This window comes from Punctularia strigosozonata (assembly GCF_000264995.1).
Source record: "Punctularia strigosozonata HHB-11173 SS5 unplaced genomic scaffold PUNSTscaffold_6, whole genome shotgun sequence".
NCBI lineage: Eukaryota > Fungi > Basidiomycota > Agaricomycetes > Corticiales > Punctulariaceae > Punctularia > Punctularia strigosozonata.
In genome coordinates, this window is record NW_006767438.1 from 848,115 (window position 1) to 874,664 (window position 26,550).

Genomic DNA, 26,550 nt, shown 5'->3' on the forward strand with positions numbered 1-26,550 from the left:
GACGTGACGAAGCGTTGCCAGAAGCCCCGCCCGGACTCTCTGATCTTCTACCGATCCGTCTACTTCGCCCGCTCTGACAGAACCAAGTTTTGATGTCTCTCGGCTCTCGATTGCGGCTCCTGTTCCCCCTCCTCTCCCTTCTCGGGTTTCGGTATAAAACATAAAATCCCACAAAAAATCGAGATATTAACAGTTCACAAAAACATTAGATAGCGGCTTGGGGTAGTTGTAGTGGATTGTCGTCGTGGCTACCCTGTTTACTCGCTGATGCTGCTGACATTCCTACAGCTTTATGCAGATCTCCATTCTCATTGCGGCTGGGTAGCCGCGCGCCTGGAACCGAAACGAAAAAAAGATAAGTCCCAATTCCCTCGGATAACCGATTGCATTGCGACGCCTCATGAGCATTTGCTGAAACCTTCCACAGGTTCTCCCTCTTTGAGGCGATCGCGTATTTCGGGAGAAGATATCCTCGTCGCGGCTTTGGAAGCCGCATGCCTGGCACCGAAACGGAAAAAAGTGAGTATCACTTTCTTCGGATTTCATCGCGGCGTCAGTCGATCACCTGTGCTGAGACCTTCCACAGGTGCTCATTTTCCGAGGCGATCGCCGACTTCAGTTCTCGTGCAGCTTCGGCGAAAAATATCCTCGTTGCGGCTTGGTAGCCGCTCGCCTGGCACTGAAACGGAAAACGATAAGTCTGAATTCCTTCCGACCGCCTTGCGGCGCTACACAAGCATTCACTGAAACGTTTCGCAGTTTTCGATTTTGGAGGCGATCGCGCACTTTCGATGCACAAGAGGCAGATGTAACGTCACATGTTGCCCTTGACGCCGCTCCCTGCCGCTCCCAGGACCTCTTCCCTTGGTCAGCATTCGCCGTCCCTCACGAGAAATATTACGCGTATTTAGTCAGAGCGGAGCAAATGCTCGGTTTGGTAGAGCCCGTAGCGCACGCGTCGGCCTGATCAATGACGCTCTCCACTCATCGTAGTATAGACTTCACAACAAGACGCGTGCCGGCCTTCAATTTCACTGTATATCATTATTCATCCCGTATCCCCGCAATCAAAGCGCGACAACTCAACAAATTACTCCTAACAACTCAATATGCAGAAGCTCCGTACCAGAGACATGTGGCGAAACTAACAGAAGACAGGAAGATGTCACACATGTACTGATAATAGAGTAGGGACGATGACGAATAGAGACGGTGGAGTTTACAGCTACGCGTTAGACGGCCGAACACCCGACGTCTTGATCGATGCTTCGTTCTCTTGGCCCCGCAATGTGCTGTGACCAATTTTCTTTTTGCGCGGTGCCTTCACCTGGTCACCATCAAGAACACAAATCAGCAAACATAAACGCGGTTGTTCATAGAGACGTACCGTGAGTCTTTCGTGCGCTGGAGTACTAATATCCCAGTACCAAAGGGGTTCCGCGTCCGGGTCCAAATTGAGCTCTCGCTTGAGAATGTCGATAACCTCATCTTCGTCGTCTTCTGAGAGTTCATCCTCGCATAGGGAGAAGTTGCTGTACAGCGACAATACAAAGTCGTAAATGGGGTGCACGACAACAGCCAAACGAATTCTCGCGCGGCAGATCATCGTCAAGTTGCGAAGCATGCGATCAGAACAGGTCATCATTCTGGTGGCACCCGCGGGGATGAACTCCTTGCGGATGGCGTAAGAGACCAGTCGGTCGTGTGGGACCCCCAGGCCGTAGTGAAAGAGCGGACAGTCGTCCGGTCCGACATCTTCTTGAACCATCCAAGACGGGATTTGTGGCAAGGCTTGACGATGCTTTTCAATGAATTCGTAACGAGCTCCCTAAACTCATGTTTGGACAAATCTTAGCTAAATGAAGCCAGTTGGACGTACCGCACACGGGTCCAGGTTTTTCCTTGACGACATTGCAGCAAGGAAATCGAAAAATGGGGATCAGCCTACTTGAAGCGATAAACGGCAAGACAGCCAAAGGACGAGTGGCTCGAGGGAACTTCTCAAGTTGAACAAGACGCGAAGGATCGCCTTTTATGTGAATGAGGCGACACGGTCACGTGCACTCTTCAAACCTCCTCGAGCCAACTTGCCTACGTCCACCGGCAACTGGACAATGGCTCATACATTGCGCTAATGAACTCCTTGGCATGCGACCACTCACGTATTATCTCCGCAAATTAGTTCTCGCTGAGCGACAGCAAGATCAACCGATGGCCGTAATCCGAGACGGACATCTGAGTGTGGTTTAGCCTCTACCGATGGCCTGCTGCAAGCACTACCCCACACTACCATCCACCCGCGCCGTGTTGAAGCCTCCAGGACTTCTGTACTAATCACTAACTTGCTCTGTCAGCGTTGGAATCAAATAACCCGTCGCTAAGACGAACCTTGCCGAGCACATCGAACCGCTCAATTTCTGGCGCTTCGCCATGGTGAGGCGGGAATTCATGCCAACGGTCTCTGCCAGTGTCAGGTATGTGGTCTAGCTGTATCTTTCCCATAGCCATCGGCTCGCACTCGGACTATGGCAGATCCACTCGAGGTCGCTCTCATTGAGCATCAACCACGACCTCTTGCAGTGGCCGGTGTAGTCAAACGCTGACCACGGCCCTCTTTCATGGCCCGGGTTAGAATCGATGGTTAAATAACACTCGATTCCCGTTTCTCAATGGTCAGAGCTCCCTTGATACACATACACTCACCCCTGCCTGCCCTGCTGCGAGCACCTCATTCATGGCGGCCCGCTCGATCAATATCACCGAGGATGTGAGCTGATATTCTTTTTCAGGAGACTTGCGCATTGTGACTGATGTAACTCACTTAGGACTTTTACGACAAATTACGCGATCCCGTGTTTTATGCACGCGAAGCGGACGCCGATGAGCACGATAGTTACAGTTTTGTTGGAGAGATACTCTATACTTGGTCTTGGCCTATCTCGCGTCTTTTGGAAGGTGATCGCAGGGGGACCATGCAGATCTTTCCGCAGATGACCTTAGCCTCGTCGAAGGTGAAGGACAAGGTGGAGCCAGAGGCAGAGGGCGAGGATGGGAATAAGGCTGAAAGAGATGGCGAGGCGCGAACGGCAGGGGAAGTCATACCTGAACAACAGAAGAAGAAGGAGCAAAAGTTCAGGTCTTACCCGGACTTCGGTGGCCTGATTCTCCTTCGCTCGCCGAACGGTCCAAGGAAACACCTTGCATTCCTTTGGGAGTGCAAAGCCGCGCCAGCTTACGTCAACTGGTCTGATGTGGACGATGGACTGACCCACGACGGCGCCTGCAAGGTCATCAAGGATTCTCTGCCTCAACTTCGCAGGCAGGCCGAAATGGCGATGAAGCAATTCGAAACTCAGACATGCCATACATTCCTCAGATCGGGCCCGTTCTTCAGCCTTCTCGAATTCAAGGAACGCGAGGACGTACCGCAACCTACTACACTCACAGAGTTGCCCTTGCACAGGAATCTAGCGGAGGAGCTGGAAAGGGCGACCCGTATTCCATGCGATCCCATCTATTTTGTACAGCCCATCTTCCGCAACATTGACCAGCCCAATCTCCGTCTAACCGCTCCCTTTCTGGGCGCCTTACACTGGGTGGTTTCCGCTGAGCCGTTCCATTTAGAGCTATCCCAAACATTCTTTTCGTTGCCGGACGACGAGCAGGCGGAAGGACAACCCTCCGACGATATACGAGTGCGTACCAGAATACTGTGATCATGAAGTATAGCTCATGAGTCTTGCTCAGGACGAGGCACGGAATTTATTGAACGCTAATCAAGAGCAATTGACGAACGAGCTGGAGGTGTTGCAAACGGTTGCCAGTGACGACACCCCAGACGTTGTAGATCCAGGGCACGGTGTTGACCCCAACTTCAGGGGCAGGCGCAACAAATCAGAAGAGCCATGTACGCCGAGCAAAATCCGCCTTACACGCGGACTGCGATCCAAGACTGGTTTGCCGCTTATGGAACCTTTGAAGCTCGAAGGGAGAAAACGGGGCCCGGGCGCGAGGGTTAAGAGGGTGTTAATCGTTGAGAATGTCAATGATGAAGAAGAGGATCAGGGCGAATCCAAGGTTGACAACAATGTAGACGTTGCAAATACTGACCAGGCGGGCGTGCGCGATGGAGGAGTAAGTTCTTAGGGACAACGGCTTCAAACACGATTTCTACGCTTCCATATCCGGTACTATAGTCAGTCGTAGCCTAATTAAATCGCATAGTCATCTAAGTCTTGTGCATCACAGATGCACGACGAAGAGGTAAGCGTGCTCATGTGAGAGACTGGGAACACTAAACCCGCGCTCCTTCGGGCTTGATAGAGCAGGATGCGCACCTAGCCTGTGTCTCCGGGTCCACATCTTCGAACACGGGTTGTTGGTCTTTGTCTTGAGTTTGTGCTACCTGCATGTGCAACTTGACAGCTTTGGAATGGGAGGAAGTTATGACATGTGCATCTAAGGTCGGCAGCAAGGCACGAGTGCTTCGCATTGAGAAGGCCAGGACTTACCATGTCCCAAGTCATCGTGTAAGAACTGTCCACATCCCAGTACCAAAGGGGCTGCAATTCCGGTGGTAGATCAAGCTCATCTTTCACGAGCTTGAAGAACTTCGACTCCGCTTCTGCCACATGCGACTGATACTTGATGAAGTTCGAGTACAAAGCGATCATACGCATGAAGCAATAGTATTATGTCATGGCGCAGTACAATTTGACATTAGCACGTCTGGCGATGTGATCAATTATTCGTCGCGCGTGACAGACGACAAGCAGGTCAATTTCGGCCTCTCTGGGTTTGAACAACTTGTGCTTGAGGTCATAGGTGCGGAACTGTTCACGGGAGACGCCTAGTCCATAGTGAAACCGTGCGCAATCATCTTCGCGCAGGTATTCATCACACACCCAAGGCGGTAGCCGCTTCAGTGCTTTTCGGTGCTCCACTGCAAATGCAAGCCATGATTCCTGAGGGGTGGGGCATGAGTACATCGTGTCATGCACCATACAGCCGAAAATATCGGCAAAGCGACACTACCTTACACGCTCGTTCCGCGTCGCTCACTGCTATGGGTGACAGGGGGTTATTGTTCGAGCTTGCCCGTGGCCACGACCACGCATTCGTAGTATAACGATACTATGCCAACACACATGGTCGTACATGAGGATCTCAGAAGACGAGACCGAGCGTCGAAAACAGATGGAACGCTGGAGTGGAGGCAATGACGAACGATAAGACCAGACAAACATGCGAAGTCAATGATTTTGTCAGTGAACCTAAGGCCGCACCATGTTGGGCCTGTTATCGAAGGACGCGTATCTTTCCTTGAGCTGCGGGTCTACGGATTCAAACTGCGGAGTTTGATCTTCGTGTGCGGTATTTGTAATGGCCATGTGCATTTCGACGGCCTTGGGGATTGAGAACTGCGGCGCACGCATTGAGTATCAACGATGCTTTCCATACACGGAGGTCAGAACTCACATCCTGTAACGTCACCGTGTCGGAACTATCCGCATCCCAGTACCAGACTGCCTCCGAGTCGGGTGAGAGTCCAAGCTCGGTCTTGATAGATCTGATGACCTTCTCGTCCTGCTGCTCCGAACGATGCCGCAGATGCTTGTTGAAGTTCGAGTAGAGGGCGACCATACCGGTGTAGCGATAGTGCGCAATCATCTCGTGAGATAACCTGAACTTGCAGCGCTTCGAGATATCATTAACTATCTTCCCAACGCAGAGAACGACCGATAAGTCGTCCTCTGCCGCCTCGGGCGGGAGCAGCCCATGTTTGATGCTGTATGCGCGGAATCGCTCGAATGGAACACCCAGTCCGAATTGGAGTCGCGGGCAGTCACCCTCGCGAAGCATCTCGTCGCACATCCAAGGCGGAATGCGCGTCAATGCGGTTCGATGGTCTACCGCGAATCGGAGGAATGATTCCTGGAATCGTATATCTTGTCAGACCTTTGTCTGCAGAAAGTAAGGAATGATCACCACCTTGAATTCCAGTTCAGCATCGCTGACAGCCATCTCGTAGTAGTTCACGCTGATTTAGAGGGGGTCAACTGTAGGCTGGTACTGTGTGGCGAGAATACCGCGGGGTAGGTGGATCGCTGGCTCCGAAGCTGTCAAATGATGCGCGTCGCGTCCGTTCCCGTGATCGTGAAACCCGGCGATGGAGATACGTGGCCCTCAATAAACGCAACATATCACACGTTCGAGGAGAAAGATATAGTATGGGCATGGGTGGCGACGAAATGACGACAGTAACGAACGCAGCGACGAAGATACCGTTCTTTCATCTCGTAAACTAGTCAGCGCTTGGTGAGCACAATTCGTGGTTCACTGGTATTACGCCAGCACTGTCATACAGCTATACGTGAGGATTATTCGGAGAGCGAAGGTGAAACATAATCGTCGATAGAAAACAGAACATAGCAGCGATAACGGCGAAAGACGAGAACGCGAGCTGAGATCTTGCTAGGGAGCTAGGCCCGGCCGGTTTTGGGCTTGGTGCCGAAGGACGCATACCTTTGTATGATTTCCTCGTCTACGGACTCAAACTCCATGGTTTGCTCTCCGTTTTCGAGCTTCAGGCGCTGCATGCGTGATTCGACAGCCTTGGGAATTGAAAGCTGCAATCCAGACTTTCAATATCAACAAGGTTTTGCGCACGGGATTCACGACTCACCGTCTCTTCAGTCACCGTTTTTGGAGTGTGAGTATCCCAGTACCAAAGGGCTCGACAATCGGATGGGATTTCAAGCTCGGCCTTGATGAAGCTGATGACCCTCTCATCTTCCTCCGACGAGCGATGCCGCAAGTGCTTGCTGTAGTTCGTGTAGAGGGCCACCACATTGGTATAACTATAGTGAGCGACCTTGGCACGATACAGCTTGCCGTTGCAGCGTTTCGCGATATCTTTGACTATCTGGTCCAGGCGGCTGAGGACAGACAAGGAAATATGTGCCTCATCGCGAGGGATCAACCCACGCCTGATGCCGTATGCGCGGAGCTGCTCAAGGGGGATGCCGACACCGTAATGGAACAATGGACAGTCATTCGGGCGAAGTGCCTTGCCGGACATCCAAGGCGAAATGCGCGTGAGCGCTCTTCGATGCTTAACCGCGAACTGGAGGTAGGTTTCCTGAAGAAGTACACCTCGGGTTACAATGGTTGTAGTTTCTGGTAGAGACAACGTTACCGTATATATCGCTTCGGTATCGCAAGCGACCGTCATCGTGCTCAAGCAGGACAATTCAAGATTACCAAAGTCGCGGGTGGTGGGTGTAGAGGTTGCACTCGGGGCTTTTATGGTGGTGACTTAGACGCACGTGACTGTTGTTCATGTTCGATTGTTTGACCGTTTCCGGCAAGTCTTGTCTTCTGTCGAGGTTCGCTGAAATCGCGATAGACTGGACTTGGACTAGACTGCATACTGCACGCTGCTCTATGTCCCATGACGATCAGCCTGAGCTCTCTAGGGAACTGCACAACCGTTATTTAACCTTCAATATCAAGAGTAGCACACGCACTCGATCGCCCACGAGCGGGCGAATCGTAGCTTCTGAGTCCGTATCTACCTCGAGACCATCGAGCACGTCGATGGCATCAGACCCTGGGACTGCTCATGAATCCTCTTCTCTGGTTTTACCCTGTACGGCAATACGAGCTCGTTGGGTATTGTCCGAAGACAGTCTGGTATCAGGATTGTTCGTACGGATTTAGTCAAGGTGACAAAAGCGGGTTTTGGCTTGTGACCCGGTTTAGTATACAGGGGCAATCGATTGACCACGAAGCAGCCGTGGATCAGTTCGCGCGAACGCCACACAGAATTCAGAAGCATATAAAATGTCTGTATATCCCGCCTTTGTTGTTCTCGTACCAAACGCAATGGACGACCCAATTACCCTCGAGGCGAACGTTAGTCCTGCTGGCAGTAGCTCCTATAAGACTGCGAACTGATGATGGCACGAAACACAGGTCTTCTTCCACCAGATGCGAATTCTCCTCAAATGCGTGGAGAGAAAGACCACCGAGTTCGGTTCGTACGCCTTCGTGGACCGGATGCTCGGTGCATGGGCGATGTCCGGCCGCGTCTTCGGGAAGAACGGCAAAGAGGGAGTGTTCACGTTCACTCCACAACATCGCATGGCGATCGACAATTCATTTGAATCCCTCATCCCGGATTTCGCGGCACTTGTGATCACTGAGGGCGACGACGGTATTGCTCGAGACGACTTGGTGTTCCTTTGGGAATGTAAAATCGATAGAGATCTGAAATGGTGGGACGTCGCCAAGGGGAACGTGAAGGCAGACGACATGGTCGGCGAAAGTACACTCGACTACTTGTACCAGGTTCAGAAGGCAGCGGCTTTGGCTATCGAGGTCTACGATCGCAGGATCAACTGCCGTCCGGTCTACGCCTTCCTGCGGGTGAACGCGCACTTTACCTTGTTGCGCTTCAGGGCGATCCCCGGGAACACTGCTAGCGGTGAAGCGATCCTCCTGAAGGAGTTCGACATGGAGATGGAATTCGTCTACTTCATCAAGCCGATATTCGAGGGCGATATAGAAAAGGATTTACGTCCGAGCCTTGCCTTTCTACAAGCACTCGATGCGGTGACCTCCGTTGCTGCTGCGGAAGACGGTCTGCAACTGCCCAAGACCTTCTTCGCGATACCGCCGAACGCCAGGCACACTGAAAAGCCAAAGAGAAGCATTCATGTGATTAGTCGTAGCATTTTCATATGGCAAGCTCACGCGTACTGACATTTGTTGTCCAGAGCGAGGCAAAGACTGTCTACGAGGGCTGGCTTGAGAGGCAGCAGCAGAGTGCTCAAGCAAACCTAAACGAGATGGTCATATCCGGTACGACGGCGGTTTCGAGCAATGACAACTACGTACCAGGGGACTCGGACGAGGACTCGGAAGAGGACTCGGAAGAGGACGAAGACGAGGACTCGGAAGAGGACTCGGAAGAGGACGAAGACGAGGACTCGGACGACTAGAGCTAGGCTAGGCCAGAACGCATTCGTGGAGATTTGAGGAATAGGACGACTCGCACGACCCGGAGCACGTTGACAATGGCAGTGTCCGCAGTGTTCCCGGTCACAATATTACTCGCATTGAGCATTCCAAACCCGGAAATGTAGCATTGTCGATGTATAGATGTCCTAGCAACCTAACATTGAGGAACTGCGTTCGAGTCCTGGGGCATACTGCGGACAAGGAAACATCCCGTTGTAGGTCGTGGTTGATCAGTAAACGCGTCAACATACGCAGATCGTCCATGTGTGGACCAACGATCAATCTTGTGAGAGCGGGTAGGCGATGTAGCCTCTGGCGAACTTCAGGATGTGACGTTCACGAATGATGTTCGCGAGCGGGAAGGAGCATACATAGATACGATTTGCGTTAACCTGAGGCGGGTTCACGCCTTTCGTCGATCTCATAGTACAGCATGCCGCCGTGCGGCCAAAATCGCATAGCGCACCAGTTAGAATCCCCAGAATATGAATGCGAAAGCATGAAAATGTGAATGCCGGAGCTTAGCAAACGCTGCGTAAAGTACTACAGCTCATATGCGCCTTGGTTCCTGGCCGTCATGGAGGACGATCCGCATGCGTCCACTGCATTACATGCCCCCAAGTTTGATACCAAGGCGATCGAAGAGGAGGCTGAATCATGAGTTGCCATCAAGAGATCAGGCTCGAATGCTCGGAGTAGGGCTCGTCATGATGGAGAAGACCAAGCGGTAGAAAGCTGTGCAGAGGCAGAGGCCGTCTCTTGACTGTCGTCCACGGCTTCGACCTTCGTCTCTGGGCCTCTTCAACTGCGATAGTAACTTGCTTCGGGGCATCTACCGCACGAATATACGACAGACAAAGCCGTTCATACGACTATCAGATCGCGCAGAAGTAGCGTCAACATTCACAGTCAAACCGACGAACAGGCCTCAGCATACGAAACACGTACGCTGCTCACGTATCATGTACAGATTTTACCTACTGACCAATACAATACACAGTATACTCGGCATTTGAAGTAGGATTGCCATGTCGGTTCCAGCCGCACAGACGCCGCCGCGTTCCAACACGCCCACCCAAGACAACCTCACCGCGCCCTCCACGGACAAGCGTCCGTCCTCCACCCGCCTCCCCTCCCTCAACCAGATCGCCGCCGGTCTCAAACTCGACCCTTCCACCGCTCCCTCGCCTGCTGCCTCCGCCGCGGCGCGCCCCCGGCTCGCCGCCTCCCTCCTGCGCACGGCGAGCACCGCCTCGCTCGTCTCCACCGCCGCAAGCGCCAGCGACAGCGTCGCCGTCCAGGCCCCGACCTCGCGCTCGACCTCTCCCTCCTCGCTCTCCACCCCTCCCCCGAGCGAACCCCCGGCGGCTGGCGACTCCGAAGAAGCGGCCGGCGGCGAGGCGCTCACGACCGACCACCTCCAGAAGCTGAACGAGCAGACGGCGACGCCGCCCGCGTCGACGTCCTCCACCGCGTCCAGCTCGAAGATGCCGCGCGGGTACAAGGGCATTCCCGGGCTCGATGCGCTCGCCGCGCGCCACCTCGCCAAGGCGCGCACGCTCTCGATCGACGGCAGCGCCCGCCCGCCCGACGCGGAGCTCGTCGAGGATCCGAAGACGCCCGGGCTCAAGGTCAAACCGCGCGAGCACCCGCTCGAGAACAGGTGGACAATCTATCACGACCAGAAGAGCGGCTTCCCCCCGGCTTCGGCCGGCGGCGAGCAGCAGCCGCCGAGCGCGCACCCCGGCTTCGGCCCGGGCAGCGTCGAGAAGGGTGAGTACGAGGCCGGCCTGACGGTCATCGGCGAGAACATCGACACCGTCGAGATGTTCTGCCGGTACTTCAACTGGCTCAAGCCGCCGTCCAAGCTCGAGAAGAACTCCAACTACCACCTCTTCAAGGCCAACATCAAGCCCATGTGGGAGGACCCCGCGAACGCTAACGGCGGGAAGTGGGTGCTGACGATGAAGAACAATCCGCAGCTGCTTGATCGGTGTTGGTCCTGGCTTGCGATGGCGCTAGTTGGCGAGGAGCTCGACGAGGGTGATGAGATCTGCGGCGCTGTCGTCAGCCTCCGGAGCAAGGTCGACCGGATACAGGTCTGGACGCGCGGGAAGGAGGACGTGGAGAAGCTGAACGGCATCGCCAAGAAGCTCGTCAAGATCCTTGACATCTCCGAGGGAGACCATATCGGCTTGGAGTTCCAGGTACGTTCGCAGTTCTGCTGTGGTCTTGGATGTGATCCCTCACTGACGTCTACCGTGCAGTACAACTCGGAAGATCGACCCAACCACAACAAGTTCATCTCTATTCAGTCCATTCCGCAAACTTCATACCGTCCCTCATTCCGCAACTCGCCTGTTGCGGGCCCAGGCGAAGGTCCCCAGGTTGGCGGCGCCTTCGGCTCTTTTAGTGTCGGAGGCGGTGGTGCTCTTGGTCGTGGGACGTGGAAGAGGGGTTGAAAACACACGAGAGATGTGAACGATGGCATAAAGAGGATGGATGGAAGGATGGATGAAAGAATGTTTTGATATGCAACCGTCTCAGCGAGACGTGCCTACGAACACTCCAGGTGCGGGTAAGAGTACGGTACATTGGAGGCATATTGTTGTACACCATTGTATACGCCATTCCATCGACAAACCAATTACTAATGTGTTTTTATGGAGACTTCAATGCGATTAACCGACGAGCGGGTATTGCCTATGAGGTGGGTGGACGACGACCATGCGGACTTCATAGTGAGCGCATCAGCAACAAAGCTTAGAGCAACAGGAGAGGACTTACTGTCTGTGAAATCGTCGATGGCGAAGTGCCCATATCCAGTGGCACCACTGCGAAAATAATCAGTCTGGATCAGGATAAGGTGAGAGGATACTCACCCAAGTCCTCCGTGTCCGCGCATCATCTCGGAGTGGAACGTGGGGCCATTGACTGCAGACGAAGGTTAGCCCCACTCGAAGAACGACCTTGGAGTCCATGAAACGGACCATTGCAGCACCCAGAACGGATGCGGCCGGCTACGTCGAGCGCCTGGTTGACGTCCTTCGTCCACAGTGACGATACCATGGAGTATTCTGAGGCATTCGCGAGCTCTACGAGCTCGTCGACCGTCTCAGCTTCGGCGAACACCATTACTATGACAAAAACATGACGATCGATCAAACGTACATGTGAGGGTACAAAATTCACGCACCAGGCCCGAACGACTCGCGATCCCACAAACGCATGCCCGGTTTCACGCCTCTGACAATGTGGGGCTGAACCACCGCTCCCTCCCTGTCCACCTTACCAAGCACCACCTCGGCCCCGCCCTCCTGGGCTTCCTTGATCATGTTCACGACGTTCTCCGCGCTCCCGCTGTTGAATAGTGCAGAGAGCTGGACGTTAGCCGGATCTTTGTCGTGATCGCCTGCTTTCAGCCTCTCCGCGAGGGAAGAGATGGCGTCCAGCAATGGCTTGGAGATACTTTTCTGGCAGATCACACGCTCGGTGGACATGCAGATCTGTCCGGAGTGAAGCATGGAACCGTAGACGAGCGAACGAGCTGCTTCGTCCAGGTCTGCGTCTTCGAGAACCTTGTGGTGCGGACATGTTCACAATGGTCTTTGTAAATCGAAAAGAACAACATACGACGGCGGGTGCTTTGCCACCGAGCTCGAAGACACATGGCTTCAGATACTTGGCGGCTTCCGCAGCGATCAGTTTACCCACACGATCACTCCCTGTGAACTGAGATTTGTGGTTCCAGATGAGCTGAGTGAAGGAAGCAGGACGGAAGAACTGACATTGATCTTCTTCACGAAGGGGTGCGCAATGATGGCCGGGGTTAGGATGGGTGAATTCTCTCGCCCAGTGCAAATATAGTTCAAGACACCTTTAGGAAGACCTGCCTGGAATATAGGAGTTCATCATGAGCCCAATCAAGGTATGGCCATGTCCGGACTCGCCTCATGCAATGCCTCCACCACGATCGCTTGAGTCCTCGGGGAGTATTCAGAGGACTTGAGGACAACCGTGTTCCCGCAGATGATAGGGATGGCTATTGCTCGGATAGTCAGGATGATCGGGGCATTCCATGGCGATATAGCGTATCTGAAATGCGAGGATCGGATGAACGCCATACAGAAGTGATAAAAAGAGGTACTTACATCACACCCATAGCTCGTCGTTGCGCTATGACATGTCCCCCGGGTACAATAGACGGGAATGTCTCGCCTTTGAGATCCGCCACCAGGCTGGCATAATGCTCCAACGAGCCTCTTGCGTAGGCACTATCGAAGGCTGCCCAGGTCTGCGTCGCCGCGGTTTCCGCCCTGATGGTCTCGACGATCTTGGCCTTGTATTTCTCCGATCCGATAAGCTCAGCGGCCTTGAGGAATACAGACCGCCTCTGAGGAAGGGGACTGTGCTCCCATGTCTTGAATGCCCGGCCTGCGGCTTCTACGGCAGCGGTACTATCGTCCAGGGTGGCCGATGCGGCGATGCTCACGACTTCGTTCGACAGCGGATTACGAACCTCGAAGGTGTCTTGATTGCTCGCGGGGCGCCATTCGCCATCGATGAATAAGTTGACGACAGGTATGGATGCCATTTTCTGAGTTGGATACGCGCAGTCAGGTCTCGATAAGCACGGCTACAGAAACGCGGTTCCTGGGTGTTCCACCAGTCTGGGGACACGCAGACTGAGTCGCCGCTAGCTTTATGAAGTTCCCTTCGCGAAGCGTAGCTGGCATTGTCATGAGAATACAGCATACAGCAACGTTTCTGCGGTGCGAACGAGGGCGTCACAAGGACCGCGAACTCCTGGTGGATCGCGCACAATTCCCACCTATTGGAGTTATGCCTGTAGGGGGAACGCATGAGATAATGCCGTATCTGACCATGAACTGCGGGAAGATAAGACGAGCTTGAGCACTGACCTGGAGCGCATGGCGAATCACCGTAGCTTTCTTTGCTGGCGTCCGTTCTCAAAGCAGTAGAGCGCGGGATCGTCTGGCCGTGGGCGAATTCGGTTCCGGGCCGGTTATCCGAGACCGATCGTTACTCAGCGAGCGCACCATTCTTAGCAAGCAATCCCAAATTGGGAGAGAGTGCTAACCTTTCCCCGCATCTCAAAAGACTTCAACATCCGGGTCACGATCCACAGGGAGCACTCGCATTTCAAGTTCGCGATCGCACCCACCGACCTTTCGGATATGTCCGAGCAAATCACCTTGTACACCGCGAAGGTACTCCCGTTCCTCGATCCCATTGTTCCCTTATTGAAGTAATATCTGGATGCGACGCCGATAAGCTGATGTATTGATTAGATCTGTCCTTACGCGCATAGAGTGAGTGGGCGTACCGGAAACTCCATACGAATTATTTGCTGATCAGTGAGGTGATTCGGGCGTGCGGAGCAGACCGAATTGGCCCTCGAAGAAGCCGGCGCTGAGTACGAAAAATACCAGATTGACCTGCAGAACAAGCCTGAATGGTATGCGCCCCTAATAAACCCTGCAAGCAAAGTCAGTGCATCGAGTCTTTTCGCACGGGCACGGGCAGCCATCAGTTCTTACCCATTGTACTCTCCTGCCAGGTTCCGGCGATCACCTATGGCGGTCCCAAGGTTGACCCTGCGACTCCGTCGCCCGAGTCGGCGAAGATTGCCGAGTCTCTCGTGTTGGTCGAGTTCTTCGCGGACCTGTTCCCTGAATCGACCATCCTGCCTAAAGATCCTTTGAGTCGGGCTCGAGCGCGCTTCTTTGTGGAAGTGGTTTCCTCCAAGTTGATACCGAGGTACTACGCCTTCGGCATGCGGGGAGAGTCGTACGAGCCCCTGCTCCAAGCTTTTGAGGAGGTGCAGCGTCTGCTCCCCAACGACGCCAAATACGCCGTCGGGGACGACTTCACGCTGGCGGATATCGCACTTTTGCCCTTCATCGCAAGAATGTGAGCACATGCTGAGGATGGAGCGATAATCATGCTCACAACGAGCCCGGCAGGTGGATCATGTTCGAGAACGACATCGGCGGCTTCCCTCCCGGCGAAGGGCGGAAGTTCATCAACACATTGCAGACCGATCCGAAGTATGCGAGGATCAACCAGTACATCGCCGATGTCACAGCGCGTCCTAGTTTCCTGAAGACATTCGACAAGGTAAGCGAGCAGTACCACACGGCGTGAACACATGACGAACACCTTCCAAGGCCTATGTCACCAGCGCCTTCGCCACGAGGTTTGGCCATCTTAGGGCGCAGAAACAAGTTGCTTGAGCTGGTTTGGTGATATGTTCGTATATGAAACCTGGGACCGTTAGTTATGCAATACGTTTGGTGACTCGCAGTTTGAGCGCCATGCTCTCTAATCAAGCAAAGGAATCATGAGCAGGGAAAGGCCACTAGGAGATGCGAGGTCTGCATACCTTCGTGCGTGATTGAATCTGGGAGCCAGTATCGCACAATATCTATGCCCATCAAACGATGGGAAATCATCTTGCCATGGATCTCGGTGTGGCATGATCTATAGCGATGTACACGAAAAACAGAAGAAAGCACTCGTCTAACATGGCCACCTAATCCAGCAGCTTATTTAGCCTGCAAGACATAGTCGGAATCAGAATGGCGAGGATCACGTACTACGAGGACATATGCCAAAATGACTTGACGTTCCTTACGTTGGCGAAGTTCGTGCAAGCGGCCCCGACATTGAAGGCAAAATTGGCGCACTCGGAATAGTTGAACACGACGACCGCAGTCTACTGGACTTGATCTGATGCGCCTTGTTGCTGGTGCATACCTGAGGACCAGTGCCGTTTTCAGGTGGACTGCCACCAACCTAGACAACCGTATCCGTGCGGAAGCCGGAGCGACGTGTATCGGGGAATTGCTGCCAGCTAGCCCCGGCAACGCCTTGGGAGACCCATGATGACGAGCGTATACGCGATATCTTTGACATGTGGAAGAACCTGGAAAGGACCAGAATCGGCGTCTGAGATACAACCTTAGTGATCGGCATACGCACCTCGAGGCTTGGAGTGCGGGCTGGACGTCAATGGGCATGTTCTGCTGCCTCTCCGACGCTCGATATCATCGAGGCATCCACGGCAACAGTTCAGAAGCGACAACCTGACTATAGATATGAATGGTCCACTGAATTCCTTGAAGGCCTGCTTTCTCGAGAAAGCGAGGGCTACCGTCGCCCATGGATGTACCTTCTGGCCTGTGCACCCCATTCGGAGGGCGACGAGCGATTTAAGCTGTGTACAGCGCGGCAGGAGAGACTGCAAAGCAAAGGACGGCAGACCGCAAAGATCCTGCTCAAAATTGCATTCGTACCCAACTTGGTCGGTACGTCTTAGGTTAACAACGCATGATGAACAGCCGATATGTTAGGTATGCAACGGGGTCGCGGCAAACGCAGTGATGCGAGGATGAACCCAGTCGTTCATAGGATGACATTGTAGAGGACTCTGACTGAAGGCCACAAACAGGTCACAAACGCGGCGAATCACGGGCACGTGATGTGTCCGCGTACCTGCGCGTTGCAAGAGTCTCTGACTCTCTCACCTTGCGGAGGCTAAGGCAACCTGCCAGTACATATCTTCAACGAAACATGTTTGTTTGATATCGATAGCTTGCGACACCCTGTAAGCATCGACGCCACGCCAAAATGCAACTTTCACCGTATCCACTAAAAGGTGATACGAAGCCTTCACCAGAAGTCCGAGGGCCGAGACGCACGAGACTGAACGACAAACGTGGATAAGTGATGCTTGGTATGGATTTCATATTTAATCAGTACTGGTGTTGCCTATACGGACCCTGCACGAAACCACGATCGGCCAGAACAACAGCGCCACCTGTCCGATGTGCTAAGATGGTCCAGGGACGCTCAACATCGCGTTCAGCCAACCAGGGGGTATTCACGGTGCGCAGGGTGGACGACGATCATGCGCACTACAGGAGAATGTATCAGAATGTCGGGGCCGTATGATAAATTGCTACCCACCGTCTGTGAAGTTGGCAACGTCGAACTGCCCATAGCCAGTTGCCCCGCTGGAAGCGGTCCTATTAGCAGGGGTGCAGCGATATGATTCGATGTCCTCACCCCAAACCGGTATCTCCGCGCAGCTCTTCGGTATGAAACGTAGGCCCGTTGACTGAACGGGACAGTCAATATCATCTTCAGGTGTTCGAACACATGGAGAGAACGAACCGCTCGTACAACCTGAGGAATAGGATATATTCAGCGATCAAGACAGATCGAGAGCAATCGACGCTTACCTGCTCTAATACGGCCTGCAACGTCCAACGCCGTATTGATGTCCTTGGTCCAAACGGAAGCCACCAATGTATAGTCCGACGCGTTGGCGAGGTCCACCAATTCATCGACAGTCTCCGCTTCTGCGAACACCAGAACTGCAATAGTCACAGGGTGAGGACGAGTCGATCGTTGGTGTGACAAAGTCAAGCAACGAACCAGGTCCGAACGACTCCCTATCCCATAACCTCATCCCGGGCTTGACACCTGTCACCACGTGCGGCTGAACGACCGCCCCGACGTTCTTAGCATCACCCAACAACACAGTCGCTCCCTCCGCTTTCGCCTCACTTATCATGTTGACGATATTCTGCGCCGAACCGGCATCGAACAAAGCGGACAGCTTGGCGCTCGCGTCGGAGGAGGGATCTCCAGCCTTCAACTTCGCGGCAACGTTCGTGATGGCCTCGAGAAGGGGCTTAGCGACGGGCTTCTGCACGATGACGCGCTCGGTGGACATGCATATCTGCCCCGAGTTGAACATCGAGCCAAAGATGATTGCGCGAGCGGCTTCCTCCAGGTTCGCATCTTTAAGAACCTTCACCAGTCTGTTCAATACTCTGAATGACAGAAGGAGGGAGAAGGCGTACCACCGCAGGAGACTTCCCTCCAAGTTCAAACACGCAAGGCTTAAGGTACTTGGCCGCCTCCGTGGCTATCTTTCTACCAACTACGTCGCTGCCTGTAAACTAAAGACGTTACAACTTCAGCGCGCATTCGATAGCAACATGTACTCACTGTGATCTTACGAACCAGTGGATGGCCGATGATATTCGATGTCACAGCTGCTGCCTGCTCCCGGGAGGACGAAACGAAGTTCAAGACGCCCCTGGGCAGTCCGGCCTTGCGTATACGTGTCAATGGCTCGGTCCATGCTTTCCAATCTTTGTGCACACCACGAACCTCCTCGAACACTTCCACAACGATGGCCTGGGTTCTTGGCGAATACTCCGAAGACTTGAGCACCACGGTGTTGCCGCAAATGATAGGGAATGCCACAGCGCGTACGGTGAGAATGATTGGCGCATTCCATGGCGCGATAGAGTAACTGGAGGTGACGTCCGTTGATAATGAGCAAGAAAAGAGAGGAACCGGGCATACACAACTCCCATTGCGCGCCGCTGAGCTATAACATGCCCGCCAGCGACTCGTGAAGGGAACGATTCGCCTTTCAGGTCATTTACGAGACCAGCTACGTGCTGCAGCTGTTCCGTAGGAACGAAAGCATTGATCCCCGCGAACTCTTGCACGGCAGCCGTTTCTTCCGTCATCGTGTGGACGATCTTCTTCCTGACCTTCTCAGTCGCAAAAATATCAGCGGCCTTCAGGAGAATGTTTCGTCGCTCCGCAAACGACGTGTGCTCCCATGACTTGAAGGCTCTTCCAGCCGCTTCCACGGCATCCTTGCAGTCGTCCAACGTCGCGGAGGCAGCGGTGCCTACGACAGCGTTCGAGTACGGGTTGCGCACCTCGAACGTGCCCTGATCACTGGAAGGGCGCCATTCACCGTCAATGAACAGGTTCGTGAAGGGAGCCATGGTTGCTGTATGCGTCAGCAGGAAGCCTTCGCTGAGTTCAGCCTGGGTGTACTTATGCGATGCTGTAATGCAGTGACGTACCGCGAAGGCAAAGAAGCGACCACCAGCCCCCACGGTCAAAGACCTTCTAGCCATGGCTTCAGAGCCAAGTTGCCTCGAGAATGTTTGATTTACCTTAGAAGGGCTTCAGGGTAACATTGGAAGCCTCCGACAGGTTCCCGTGAACAATCCTTGTCCAACGCAGAGCCATTGTACCGGAGTTGAATATCTCGCGTTACAGCCAGCCAGAGATGTCCATGTTATGGCGGACGATGCGCAGATATAGCTGAGAAATGCTCGACGAAGACTCGGCTCCTGGCAGTCCTGCAAGTACAACGGATGCGGCGCTTGGTTCCACGTGATACTTCACTGTTGGGCACAACTTTCATTGGAACAATTTCATAGCTAGCAATGCATGGTACATCAGTTTATCACTCCGTCACGGTATATTCGCCGTGTACAACTTGATTGTTCCATCCTGCGATACTTACGATGGCGGCCGTCACCGATGCCGAACAGATATACACGGTAAAGCTATCCTCTCAACACTCTCAGTGATTCATTCAAGGAGATGTATGTTCTCAGGAAACCTACCTCCAATTCCTGATCAAGCATCGGAGAGCGCTGATGCGCATTCCATCTTGGATGTGTAGCAAAGGTATTCGCCAGGACGAATGCCCAGTGTTCCACTACGGAGTCGGCGTTACCCTCGAGCACTTGCGCATATATGGCATCAAGCACGGGATACTCCCTCTCGACGAGGCAGAGATCGACTTGTCTGTCATCAGCTGCGTAGGGCAAGTAGTCAGCGATATCGCGAAACGCGGCAAAGTCAAGTTATATCACACTATGGTCGCACATCATAGCTATACCAACGCGGTGGCCCTCTACACGAGCTTTAACAAGCACCGGAGGTATCGTTCGTCGGAGGAAGACGAGAAGGCCGTCAGCTTCATCAAGGCCGAGCTTGGACTCCCATCCGATTGTCGAGCCCTTTGGTACTGGGATTATGATACCCCAAGAACGGTGACTGTCGAGACGGTGAGTTCTGGATTCCCTTTGCAACACTTCGCTTGCCTGGAACATCTGTACTGTAGCTCCCGATCCCCAAGACCGTCGAATCACGCATGCAGCGCTTGAAGATAGAAGACGGAAATCAGAACTTGGAGTTTGAGTCCGTGGACGAGGAACTCATACAAAGGTACACGTCCTTCGACACCGAGCCCAACACCGGCCGGGCCTAGCTCCCCAGCAAAATCTCAGCTCGCGTTCCTCGTCTTTCGCTGTTATCGCTGCTCTGTTCCGTTTGCTATCGATAATCATGTTCTATCTTTGCTTTATGTATCCTCAGCATGTACAAGCGTGTCCGTGCTAGCGTACTACCGGTAAACCTCGCTGAGCACCCACCAGTCTATACGAAGAAAGGACGGATGTCGTTACTGTCGCCACCTTGTCGCCGTATTTCTCTCAAACGTGTTGTACTGAGGGCCACGTACCTCCCGTGTCTCGCAGGCTCATGGCCGGAAGACGTCACCTGTCTCCTTGTGGTAGTTCCCTATTGGGCACAGCTTGCAGTGAAATAAATGCATAACTGGCAATACTGTACTTTTACGACCGTAAGTTCGTCCCGCGTCCCCGGGGCACCCGAACCGAACTTATTGTCCCCTGTCCCTGGCACTCCGAGCCTCCGGGACACATTATATCTGACCGTGAGAGTCTTAAATCTGACCGTGTGATCAGAAAATCTGACCTCGTAAGCACGTGTCCCCCGGGCAAGGCTGCGGATGAACTTCCCACGGCCCCGAACTTGGCCCGTGTCCCCTGTCCCCCTCCGACCTGGCCGAACTTACGGTCGTAAAAGTACAGTACATCCGAGGTATGTAGGAGACCAGCCGCAGTGTTAATGTAGCATTAACGAAGCGAAGCGATAGCGTGATGAACATGATCAGTTCTCCGCTGCAGCGGCCGAATGTGTGGTCAGAACCGTGCAGGTGAGATGAGGTATGTCGGCCATGTCCACCGCGAGTTCGTTGGCGGTGTACTCCGGGTTCGCCTCGGAAGTGTCAGTCGGCACGCCGTACAGCTCGGAGGTGACCGCGACCGCCGACTTGATGGAATGCGAGTTAGGCGAATAATTCCTTGGCTGTCATCAGCCGCCTGGACAGAATAGTCGAAGATATCGCGAAACGCTGCAACGTCGAGCTATATCGAGCTAAGCTCGCACATCATAACTATACCAATGGGGTGGCACTATACGGGAGTTTCAACAAGCACGTACGGCATTGCTTGTCGCGCGTAGGTGAGAAGGTTTTCAGGTTCATCAAGGCGGAGCTCAAACTTTCACCTGACTAGCAAGCCCTCTGGTACTGGGAAAATCGCACTCCAAAGATTGTGACTCGAAAGACAGCAAGTCTTGATCTTCATATGCAAAATCTCGTTAGATCTCAACAGATCTATCATTGTTCCTATCTATCCCCAAGGCCGTCAAAGCGCGCATGCAACGTTCGCAGGTCGAGGATGAAAGTCAAATCCCGAGATTCGAGTCCGTGGACGCAGAGATCCCAGGAAGGTACGCGTCCTTCGACACCGGGTCCAAAATCCAAGTCATGCTGGCCTAGCTCATCCGGTTCCTCGTATCTTGCTGCTGTTGCCGCCCTGTTCTTTCTATTATCAACGATCGAGCTTCGAATTAGTTCTCCTGGCCTGGCGTCATTGAGCAACTGTCGTTGCTAGCGTAAGTCTGGTGAAACAGTGCTCAGTGAGCGCTCACTAAATGAGGCTTGGGATGTCGTCGGAAACTTTGCTCGTTGAATCTGCTGTCGTCGTTGTCTCATCGATTTCTAATCGGTTCATGCAAGCCCCGTCAAATGACATGCTCACGCGTCTTAATCGCTCAACGTGGATAGTAGTATCTGCGCTCTAAAACTCGGCGTATTTATCAATGTGCTCCGGGCTGTGTAAGGAGTATATGGAGTCATCGGCACGCCGCAATCAGGGCATGCATAGAAACTGATAGGCCCACATTTCATCCTCAACGCTTGAAGCTGCCATATTCAACGATGATTATTGGAGAGAAAATCATTATATTGTGAAGTTGAAACCGCTGTATCGTCGGACACGATGCCGTGTTGAAAACTGTCAGACCCGAGCAGAGCGACGGGCCAGGCTATATAATCTCCACTGAATCATCATCATGAGAAGCGTGGATATACGATAGCACATAGCTGGCGACAGATCATATCCAACAAACATAGAAGACATATGGATGGAACCCAGCACCACGACGTCAACTGCGAGTCGCTTCGCGCGAACTTTACCTGTAACCATACGACCACGTTCTAACCTAGTCGTCTGAGTTGTCCGAACCCAAGTCCTCTGGTACGTAGTTGTCATTGCTCGACACCGCCGTCGTAGCGGATATATTCATCTCCTCTTGATTCCGTCGAGCACTTTCCTGCTGGAGCGTAAGCCATTTCACGTAGAAGTCCTTTGCCGCGTTCTTCACAACAGATTTCAGTATGCATGAACTACAGGCATGAACATATGGCGAGTACTCACGTGTATTCCCCTTGTCGGCTTTGCTTTATGCCTGGCGTTCGCTGGTACCGCGAAAAAGCTATCTCTGGGGAACCGTAGGCCTTCATCAGCGGCCTCGAGGGTTGCCGCCTCGAGGGCATGTAGAAAGGCGAGGCTCGGGCGCAGATTCGTCCGGAAGTCACCCTCGAATATCGGTTCGACGAAGTAGACAAATTCCATCTGCATTCCGAATTCTTCCAGAAGAATCGCTCCGCCACTAGCAGCTTTCCCCGGGATGGCCTTGAAGCGCATCAGGGTGAAGTGCGCGTTGACCCGCAGGAAGGCGTAAACCGAGCGGAAGTCGACCTCGCGATTATAGACCTTGATTGCTACAGCTACTGCCCTCTGAACCTGGTCGAGGTGTGCAAGGGTACTTTGGCCCAGGCGCTGTTCGAACAGTTTGGAGCTGGGGGTCCACCATTTCAGGGTCAGATCGATCTTGCATTCCCATAAGAATACGAGCTCATCTCGATCAACGCCGTTGTTGAGCGTGTACATGAGTGCCGCAAAGTCCGGTGTGGCGGTCTCAAGTGGATTGCCCGTGGCCATGCGATGTTGCGGAGTGAACGAGAAAGCACCCTTGACGCCGCTCTTCCCGATGACACGACCAGACAACGCCCAAGTGCCAAGCATCCGATCTACGAAGGCATATGAACCGAACTCGGTGGTCTTTTTCTCGACACATCTGACGAGAGTATGCAACTCCTCCAAGTAGACCTATATTGGGTGCACCCGTTAGCTTGAGTCTTTAATAAGACAAATCACTGAGACCGACGTTCGCATCGATAGTGATCGCAGCGTTCATTGTGTTCAATATGAGAGCCAGGACCGCGACATCCACGGGGATTTTATACGCCATTGACTTCTATGTGGCGTTCACGCGAGCGAGCCCACGTCGGCTTTAGTCTATCGATCATCCGTGTATACCAAACCGGGCCATAAACCAAATCCCCCTTTCGTCACCATTCGTAGGAACAGCATGGCGTAAGATTGCACCGGTGCGTTTTCGGACAACACTGGACCTATTGCTAGATCGGGTAAAGCCAGGAAGAGGACGTCGAATGCACGTACTCTACACTCCAAGGGGCCCACAATGGATTGCAGAACCGTGTTTGGCGTGCTTGAGGGTGATTTTCCTGCTCCTATACGGAATCCGAATGCATATGCGGCATGTTATTCTCGATATTTAGAGGAAAAAACATCTGTTCCTGATCAGGTTGTCGCGCAGTTCCTTGGAGGGCTCCGGCTAGTTTCTCATGTGATATGAGGAAGCGCAGGAAGCACGCTATGTAGGACAACAAGACTTCCGAAAACAGTCGAACAATCGAAATTCAACAACAGTCACGTGCCCATAAGTCGCGATATTAAAGTAAAAGCCTCATCGCGGTATATTCGCCACACCGCGTACGATTTGACCGTCTTCATCCATCCTGCAGTACTTACGATGGCGGCCGTCACCGATGCCGAACAGATATACACGGTAAAGCTACCTACCCAACACTCTCAGTGATCCATTTAACGAGATGTATGTTCTTAGGAAAGCTACCTCCAATTCCTGATCAAGCATCGGAGAGCGCTGATGCGCATTCCATCTTGGATGTGTAGCAAAGGTATTCGCCAGGACGAATGCCCAGTGTTCCACTACGGAGTCGGCGTTACCCTCGAGCACTTGCGCGTATATGGCATCAAGCATGGGATACTCCCTCTCGATGACGCAGAGATCGCCTTGTCTGTCATCAGCTGCGTAGGGCAAGTAGTCAGCGATATCGCGAAACGCGGCAAAGTCAAGTTATATCACACTATGGTTACACACCATAGCTATACCAACGCGGTGGCCCTCTACACGAACTATAACAAGCACCGGAGGTATCGTTCGTCGGAGGAAGACGAGAAGGCCGTCAGCTTCATCAAGGCCGAGCTTGGACTCCCATCCGATTGTCGAGCCCTTTGGTATTGGGATGATGATACTCCTAAAACGGTGACCGCTGAGACGGTGAGTTCTGGATTCCGTCTGCAACACTTCGCTTACCTGAAACGTCTGTACTGTAGCTCCCGATCCCCAAGACCGTCGAATCACGCATGCAGCGCTTGAAGATAGAAGACGGAAATCAGAACTTGGAGTTTGAGTCAGTGGACGAGGAACTCATACAAAGGTACGCGTCCTTCGACACCGAGCCCAACACCGTGTGGGCCTAGCTCCCCAGCAAGATCTCAGTTCGCGTTCCTCGTCTTTCGCTGTTATCGCTGCTCTGTCCCGTTTGCTATGGATGATTATGTTCCATCTTTGTTCTATGTATTGTCCTGATGTGCAAGTGTGTTCGTGCTGGCGTAATACCAGTAAACCTCGCTGAGCACCCACCAGCCTACACGATGAAAGGACGGATGAAAGTAGTCGAATGTGTTATCTTAGTCGCTGCGTTCGGTACTGTCGCCATCTTGTCGTGTTACCTACCGTGTCTCGCAGACTCCTGCAACGAATCCGAAGGACGCCGCCTGTCTCTACGAGATAGTTCACTTGGGCATAGCTTTTATTGGTATAAATCCATCAATACATCCGTGGTATGTAGGAGGCCAGCCCCCGTATTATAACCGTAGTATCGACAAAGCAATGTGATAACATAATGAAGATGATCAGCTCTCCGCTGCAGCCACCGAATGTGTGGGCAGAACCGTGTAGGTGAGATGAGGTATGTCGGCCATGTCCACCACGAGTTCGTTGGCGGTGTACTCCGGGTTCGCCTCGGAAGTGTCGGTCGGCACGCCGTACAGCTCGGAGGTGACCGCGACCGCCGACTTGATGGGATGCGAGGTGGGCAAGGCCCGTGTGGATATCAATTCGTCAGGTATGCCCTCGAGCATCGCGAGCGCTTCGTCGACCATATCCTCGAGAGCAATCTTTTGGGAGGCGACCGTCGGCGTTGCACCAATCAACTCAGAGGGAGGTGTGGTCGCTGCGAACGGGATGGCGGTGGTCGGATTGGGAGGGAGTAAAACGTTGAGGTCGTCGATGAGCCCGCCGACATCTGGTTCTTCGGTTTCGTCGTCGTCGTCGCCAGTGTCGCCCCCGCCACCTTGCGGGGATGGTGAGTCGTCGTTACCTTCCCTGTCGGTCGAAGCGGACGCCGATGCGGAAGGCGTGACCTGCGGTATGGATGTATCGGGTGTGTTGGTGGGCAATGGGGTCGTCACCACCGTAGCTGCCGCGGAGGCAGGATCGGGAGTAGGAAATAGTGGGTTCGTGCTAGAGGCCGTGCTTACGGCGGCGGCAGTCGACTGGGTGGTGAACGTGGTGGAGTGGGCCCTCATCCAGCTATTGATCGGGATCGCGGCAGCGGGCTCAAGTTCTGTGCCTTCTATGAAGGCCGGGAGACCCATTTGTGCACCTAGGACAGAGCTGGTGTCAGGGTCGTCAAGCGCTGAAGTATACCGTAAGAACATTGCTACATGAGGGGGAAAGCGGCGGAGGCTTACTGAATCCGGCGTCGTCGCGCTTCTTCCTGTGCAGCGCGGGTCCTCGGGTGGGGACACTTGCGGAGGATGCGAATGATGGAGTGGAGGACGCAGAGGTAAGCCCGAGGAGTGCGGCGACGTCCTGCGTCGGCACAACAATGGGCGAAAGCGGCATAGCAGCGGCGGAAGAGATTGCGACGGAGGCGAGAAGCATCGAGCTTGTGGAAGTAAGGCGCATGACGGTTGCTGCTGCTGCTGGAGTGGTGATATGTTTGGGTGAGTCCGAGGGAGAACTGGAAATAATTCTATCATCTGAAGTGTACCGACTTATATAGACTCATGGTAGACAGGGGCCTTCACACTGCTAGACGATCGACGGATGAGAGGCGGATGGAGGCGCGGAGGCGGAAGGCGGGATGACGGGTTCGGGCGGAAAGGGGGTAACACAATCTCCGTCGCCGAGGCAGAGCCCCGTAGCTCAATGAGCGTAGACCAGCCGCAGTTAGAGACCGTGCTAGAAACACCATAGAGAAGAATATCGACAACAGTCAACCGATGAGGAGGTCGGGTGTTGCCGAAGGAGCAATCAACGCTACTGTATTTCTTGCCGCGTTCCCCG

The 26,550-nt window shown here is 53.5% G+C and overlaps 12 protein-coding genes across 12 annotated transcripts; 6 read left to right on the forward strand and 6 right to left on the reverse strand.

The window, feature by feature from the left end:
- Positions 1 to 1,225: 1,225 nt before the first annotated feature.
- PUNSTDRAFT_134161 (uncharacterized protein) lies at positions 1,226 to 1,768 on the reverse strand (the record flags this gene model as incomplete). Its single annotated transcript, XM_007383622.1, has 2 exons — positions 1,226 to 1,327; positions 1,388 to 1,768. 2 exons carry the CDS (start codon positions 1,766 to 1,768, stop codon positions 1,226 to 1,228), a joined length of 483 nt encoding a protein of 160 aa, XP_007383684.1.
- Positions 1,769 to 2,734: 966 nt separating this feature from the next.
- PUNSTDRAFT_134162 (uncharacterized protein) lies at positions 2,735 to 4,341 on the forward strand (the record flags this gene model as incomplete). The annotated part of the gene is made up of 5 exons (XM_007383623.1): positions 2,735 to 2,767; positions 2,826 to 3,695; positions 3,748 to 4,134; positions 4,249 to 4,263; positions 4,324 to 4,341. The coding sequence occupies 5 exons, from the start codon at positions 2,735 to 2,737 to the stop codon at positions 4,339 to 4,341; spliced, it is 1,323 nt and encodes a 440-aa protein (XP_007383685.1).
- A 1,899-nt stretch (positions 4,342 to 6,240) lies between these two features.
- On the reverse strand, positions 6,241 to 7,263 carry PUNSTDRAFT_52406 (uncharacterized protein). The gene is made up of 3 exons (XM_007383624.1): positions 7,199 to 7,263; positions 6,686 to 7,141; positions 6,241 to 6,629 (listed from the first exon to the last, which is right to left on the reverse strand). Exons 1-3 carry the CDS (start codon positions 7,232 to 7,234, stop codon positions 6,483 to 6,485), a joined length of 639 nt encoding a protein of 212 aa, XP_007383686.1. The 5' UTR covers positions 7,235 to 7,263; the 3' UTR covers positions 6,241 to 6,482.
- Positions 7,264 to 7,887: 624 nt separating this feature from the next.
- PUNSTDRAFT_134164 (uncharacterized protein) lies at positions 7,888 to 9,005 on the forward strand (the record flags this gene model as incomplete). Its single annotated transcript, XM_007383625.1, has 3 exons — positions 7,888 to 7,917; positions 7,978 to 8,721; positions 8,781 to 9,005. 3 exons carry the CDS (start codon positions 7,888 to 7,890, stop codon positions 9,003 to 9,005), a joined length of 999 nt encoding a protein of 332 aa, XP_007383687.1.
- Positions 9,006 to 10,020: 1,015 nt separating this feature from the next.
- Positions 10,021 to 11,695, forward strand: PUNSTDRAFT_87079 (translation initiation factor eIF4e). Its single transcript, XM_007383626.1, has 2 exons — positions 10,021 to 11,231; positions 11,292 to 11,695. The coding sequence occupies exons 1-2, from the start codon at positions 10,053 to 10,055 to the stop codon at positions 11,484 to 11,486; spliced, it is 1,374 nt and encodes a 457-aa protein (XP_007383688.1). The 5' UTR covers positions 10,021 to 10,052; the 3' UTR covers positions 11,487 to 11,695.
- A 10-nt stretch (positions 11,696 to 11,705) lies between these two features.
- Positions 11,706 to 13,618, reverse strand: PUNSTDRAFT_102526 (aldehyde dehydrogenase; the record flags this gene model as incomplete). Its single annotated transcript, XM_007383627.1, has 9 exons — positions 11,706 to 11,758; positions 11,812 to 11,858; positions 11,907 to 11,958; positions 12,015 to 12,161; positions 12,221 to 12,602; positions 12,658 to 12,756; positions 12,813 to 12,913; positions 12,971 to 13,119; positions 13,176 to 13,618. 9 exons carry the CDS (start codon positions 13,616 to 13,618, stop codon positions 11,706 to 11,708), a joined length of 1,473 nt encoding a protein of 490 aa, XP_007383689.1.
- A 552-nt stretch (positions 13,619 to 14,170) lies between these two features.
- PUNSTDRAFT_102532 (uncharacterized protein) lies at positions 14,171 to 15,349 on the forward strand. The gene is made up of 6 exons (XM_007383628.1): positions 14,171 to 14,255; positions 14,337 to 14,357; positions 14,430 to 14,534; positions 14,606 to 14,958; positions 15,012 to 15,165; positions 15,216 to 15,349. The coding sequence occupies exons 1-6, from the start codon at positions 14,223 to 14,225 to the stop codon at positions 15,279 to 15,281; spliced, it is 732 nt and encodes a 243-aa protein (XP_007383690.1). The 5' UTR covers positions 14,171 to 14,222; the 3' UTR covers positions 15,282 to 15,349.
- A 1,433-nt stretch (positions 15,350 to 16,782) lies between these two features.
- PUNSTDRAFT_102533 (aldehyde dehydrogenase) lies at positions 16,783 to 19,137 on the reverse strand. Its single transcript, XM_007383629.1, has 12 exons — positions 19,041 to 19,137; positions 18,948 to 18,993; positions 18,430 to 18,892; positions 18,232 to 18,376; positions 18,067 to 18,171; positions 17,919 to 18,017; positions 17,488 to 17,866; positions 17,292 to 17,426; positions 17,224 to 17,235; positions 17,116 to 17,167; positions 17,017 to 17,063; positions 16,783 to 16,964 (listed from the first exon to the last, which is right to left on the reverse strand). The coding sequence occupies exons 3-12, from the start codon at positions 18,864 to 18,866 to the stop codon at positions 16,912 to 16,914; spliced, it is 1,464 nt and encodes a 487-aa protein (XP_007383691.1). The 5' UTR covers positions 18,867 to 18,892; positions 18,948 to 18,993; positions 19,041 to 19,137; the 3' UTR covers positions 16,783 to 16,911.
- Positions 19,138 to 19,377: 240 nt separating this feature from the next.
- On the forward strand, positions 19,378 to 20,306 carry PUNSTDRAFT_143636 (uncharacterized protein). Its single transcript, XM_007383630.1, has 3 exons — positions 19,378 to 19,433; positions 19,491 to 19,946; positions 20,003 to 20,306. Exons 1-3 carry the CDS (start codon positions 19,398 to 19,400, stop codon positions 20,147 to 20,149), a joined length of 639 nt encoding a protein of 212 aa, XP_007383692.1. The 5' UTR covers positions 19,378 to 19,397; the 3' UTR covers positions 20,150 to 20,306.
- Positions 20,307 to 22,248: 1,942 nt separating this feature from the next.
- Positions 22,249 to 23,286, reverse strand: PUNSTDRAFT_44475 (uncharacterized protein; the record flags this gene model as incomplete). Its single annotated transcript, XM_007383631.1, has 3 exons — positions 22,249 to 22,404; positions 22,464 to 23,198; positions 23,257 to 23,286. The coding sequence occupies 3 exons, from the start codon at positions 23,284 to 23,286 to the stop codon at positions 22,249 to 22,251; spliced, it is 921 nt and encodes a 306-aa protein (XP_007383693.1).
- Positions 23,287 to 23,895: 609 nt separating this feature from the next.
- PUNSTDRAFT_143637 (uncharacterized protein) lies at positions 23,896 to 24,677 on the forward strand (the record flags this gene model as incomplete). The annotated part of the gene is made up of 3 exons (XM_007383632.1): positions 23,896 to 23,961; positions 24,019 to 24,474; positions 24,531 to 24,677. Exons 1-3 carry the CDS (start codon positions 23,926 to 23,928, stop codon positions 24,675 to 24,677), a joined length of 639 nt encoding a protein of 212 aa, XP_007383694.1. The 5' UTR covers positions 23,896 to 23,925.
- Positions 24,678 to 25,112: 435 nt separating this feature from the next.
- PUNSTDRAFT_134172 (uncharacterized protein) lies at positions 25,113 to 26,169 on the reverse strand (the record flags this gene model as incomplete). The annotated part of the gene is made up of 2 exons (XM_007383633.1): positions 25,113 to 25,897; positions 25,953 to 26,169. The coding sequence occupies 2 exons, from the start codon at positions 26,167 to 26,169 to the stop codon at positions 25,113 to 25,115; spliced, it is 1,002 nt and encodes a 333-aa protein (XP_007383695.1).
- Positions 26,170 to 26,550: the final 381 nt, after the last annotated feature.

Excerpts from the sequence above, each read along its gene's own strand:
- PUNSTDRAFT_102532 (XM_007383628.1), top strand. The coding sequence starts at position 14,223 with ATGTCCGAGCAAATCACCTTGTACACCGCGAAG. Across the intron at positions 14,256-14,336 it reads TCACCTTGTACACCGCGAAG|ATCTGTCCTTACGCGCATAG; the intron begins GTACTCCCGTTC and ends TGTATTGATTAG. Across the intron at positions 14,959-15,011 it reads TTGCCCTTCATCGCAAGAAT|GTGGATCATGTTCGAGAACG; the intron begins GTGAGCACATGC and ends CGAGCCCGGCAG.
- PUNSTDRAFT_52406 (XM_007383624.1), bottom strand. The coding sequence starts at position 7,234 with ATGACGGTCGCTTGCGATACCGAAGCGATATATACG. Across the intron at positions 7,142-7,198 it reads ATACCGAAGCGATATATACG|GAAACCTACCTCCAGTTCGC; the intron begins GTAACGTTGTCT and ends GTACTTCTTCAG. Across the intron at positions 6,630-6,685 it reads AAACGGTGACTGAAGAGACG|CTTTCAATTCCCAAGGCTGT; the intron begins GTGAGTCGTGAA and ends TCTGGATTGCAG.
- PUNSTDRAFT_143636 (XM_007383630.1), top strand. The coding sequence starts at position 19,398 with ATGGCGGCCGTCACCGATGCCGAACAGATATACACG. Across the intron at positions 19,434-19,490 it reads ATGCCGAACAGATATACACG|GAAACCTACCTCCAATTCCT; the intron begins GTAAAGCTATCC and ends GTATGTTCTCAG. Across the intron at positions 19,947-20,002 it reads GAACGGTGACTGTCGAGACG|CTCCCGATCCCCAAGACCGT; the intron begins GTGAGTTCTGGA and ends TCTGTACTGTAG.
- PUNSTDRAFT_87079 (XM_007383626.1), top strand. The coding sequence starts at position 10,053 with ATGTCGGTTCCAGCCGCACAGACGCCGCCGCGTTCCAACACGCCCACC. Across the intron at positions 11,232-11,291 it reads ATATCGGCTTGGAGTTCCAG|TACAACTCGGAAGATCGACC; the intron begins GTACGTTCGCAG and ends TCTACCGTGCAG.
- PUNSTDRAFT_102533 (XM_007383629.1), bottom strand. The coding sequence starts at position 18,866 with ATGGCTCCCTTCACGAACCTGTTCATTGACGGTGAATGGCGCCCTTCC. Across the intron at positions 18,018-18,066 it reads CACTGGTTCGTAAGATCACA|TTTACAGGCAGCGACGTAGT; the intron begins GTGAGTACATGT and ends TAACGTCTTTAG. Across the intron at positions 17,064-17,115 it reads CGCGGAGATACCGGTTTGGG|CGGGGCAACTGGCTATGGGC; the intron begins GTGAGGACATCG and ends GACCGCTTCCAG.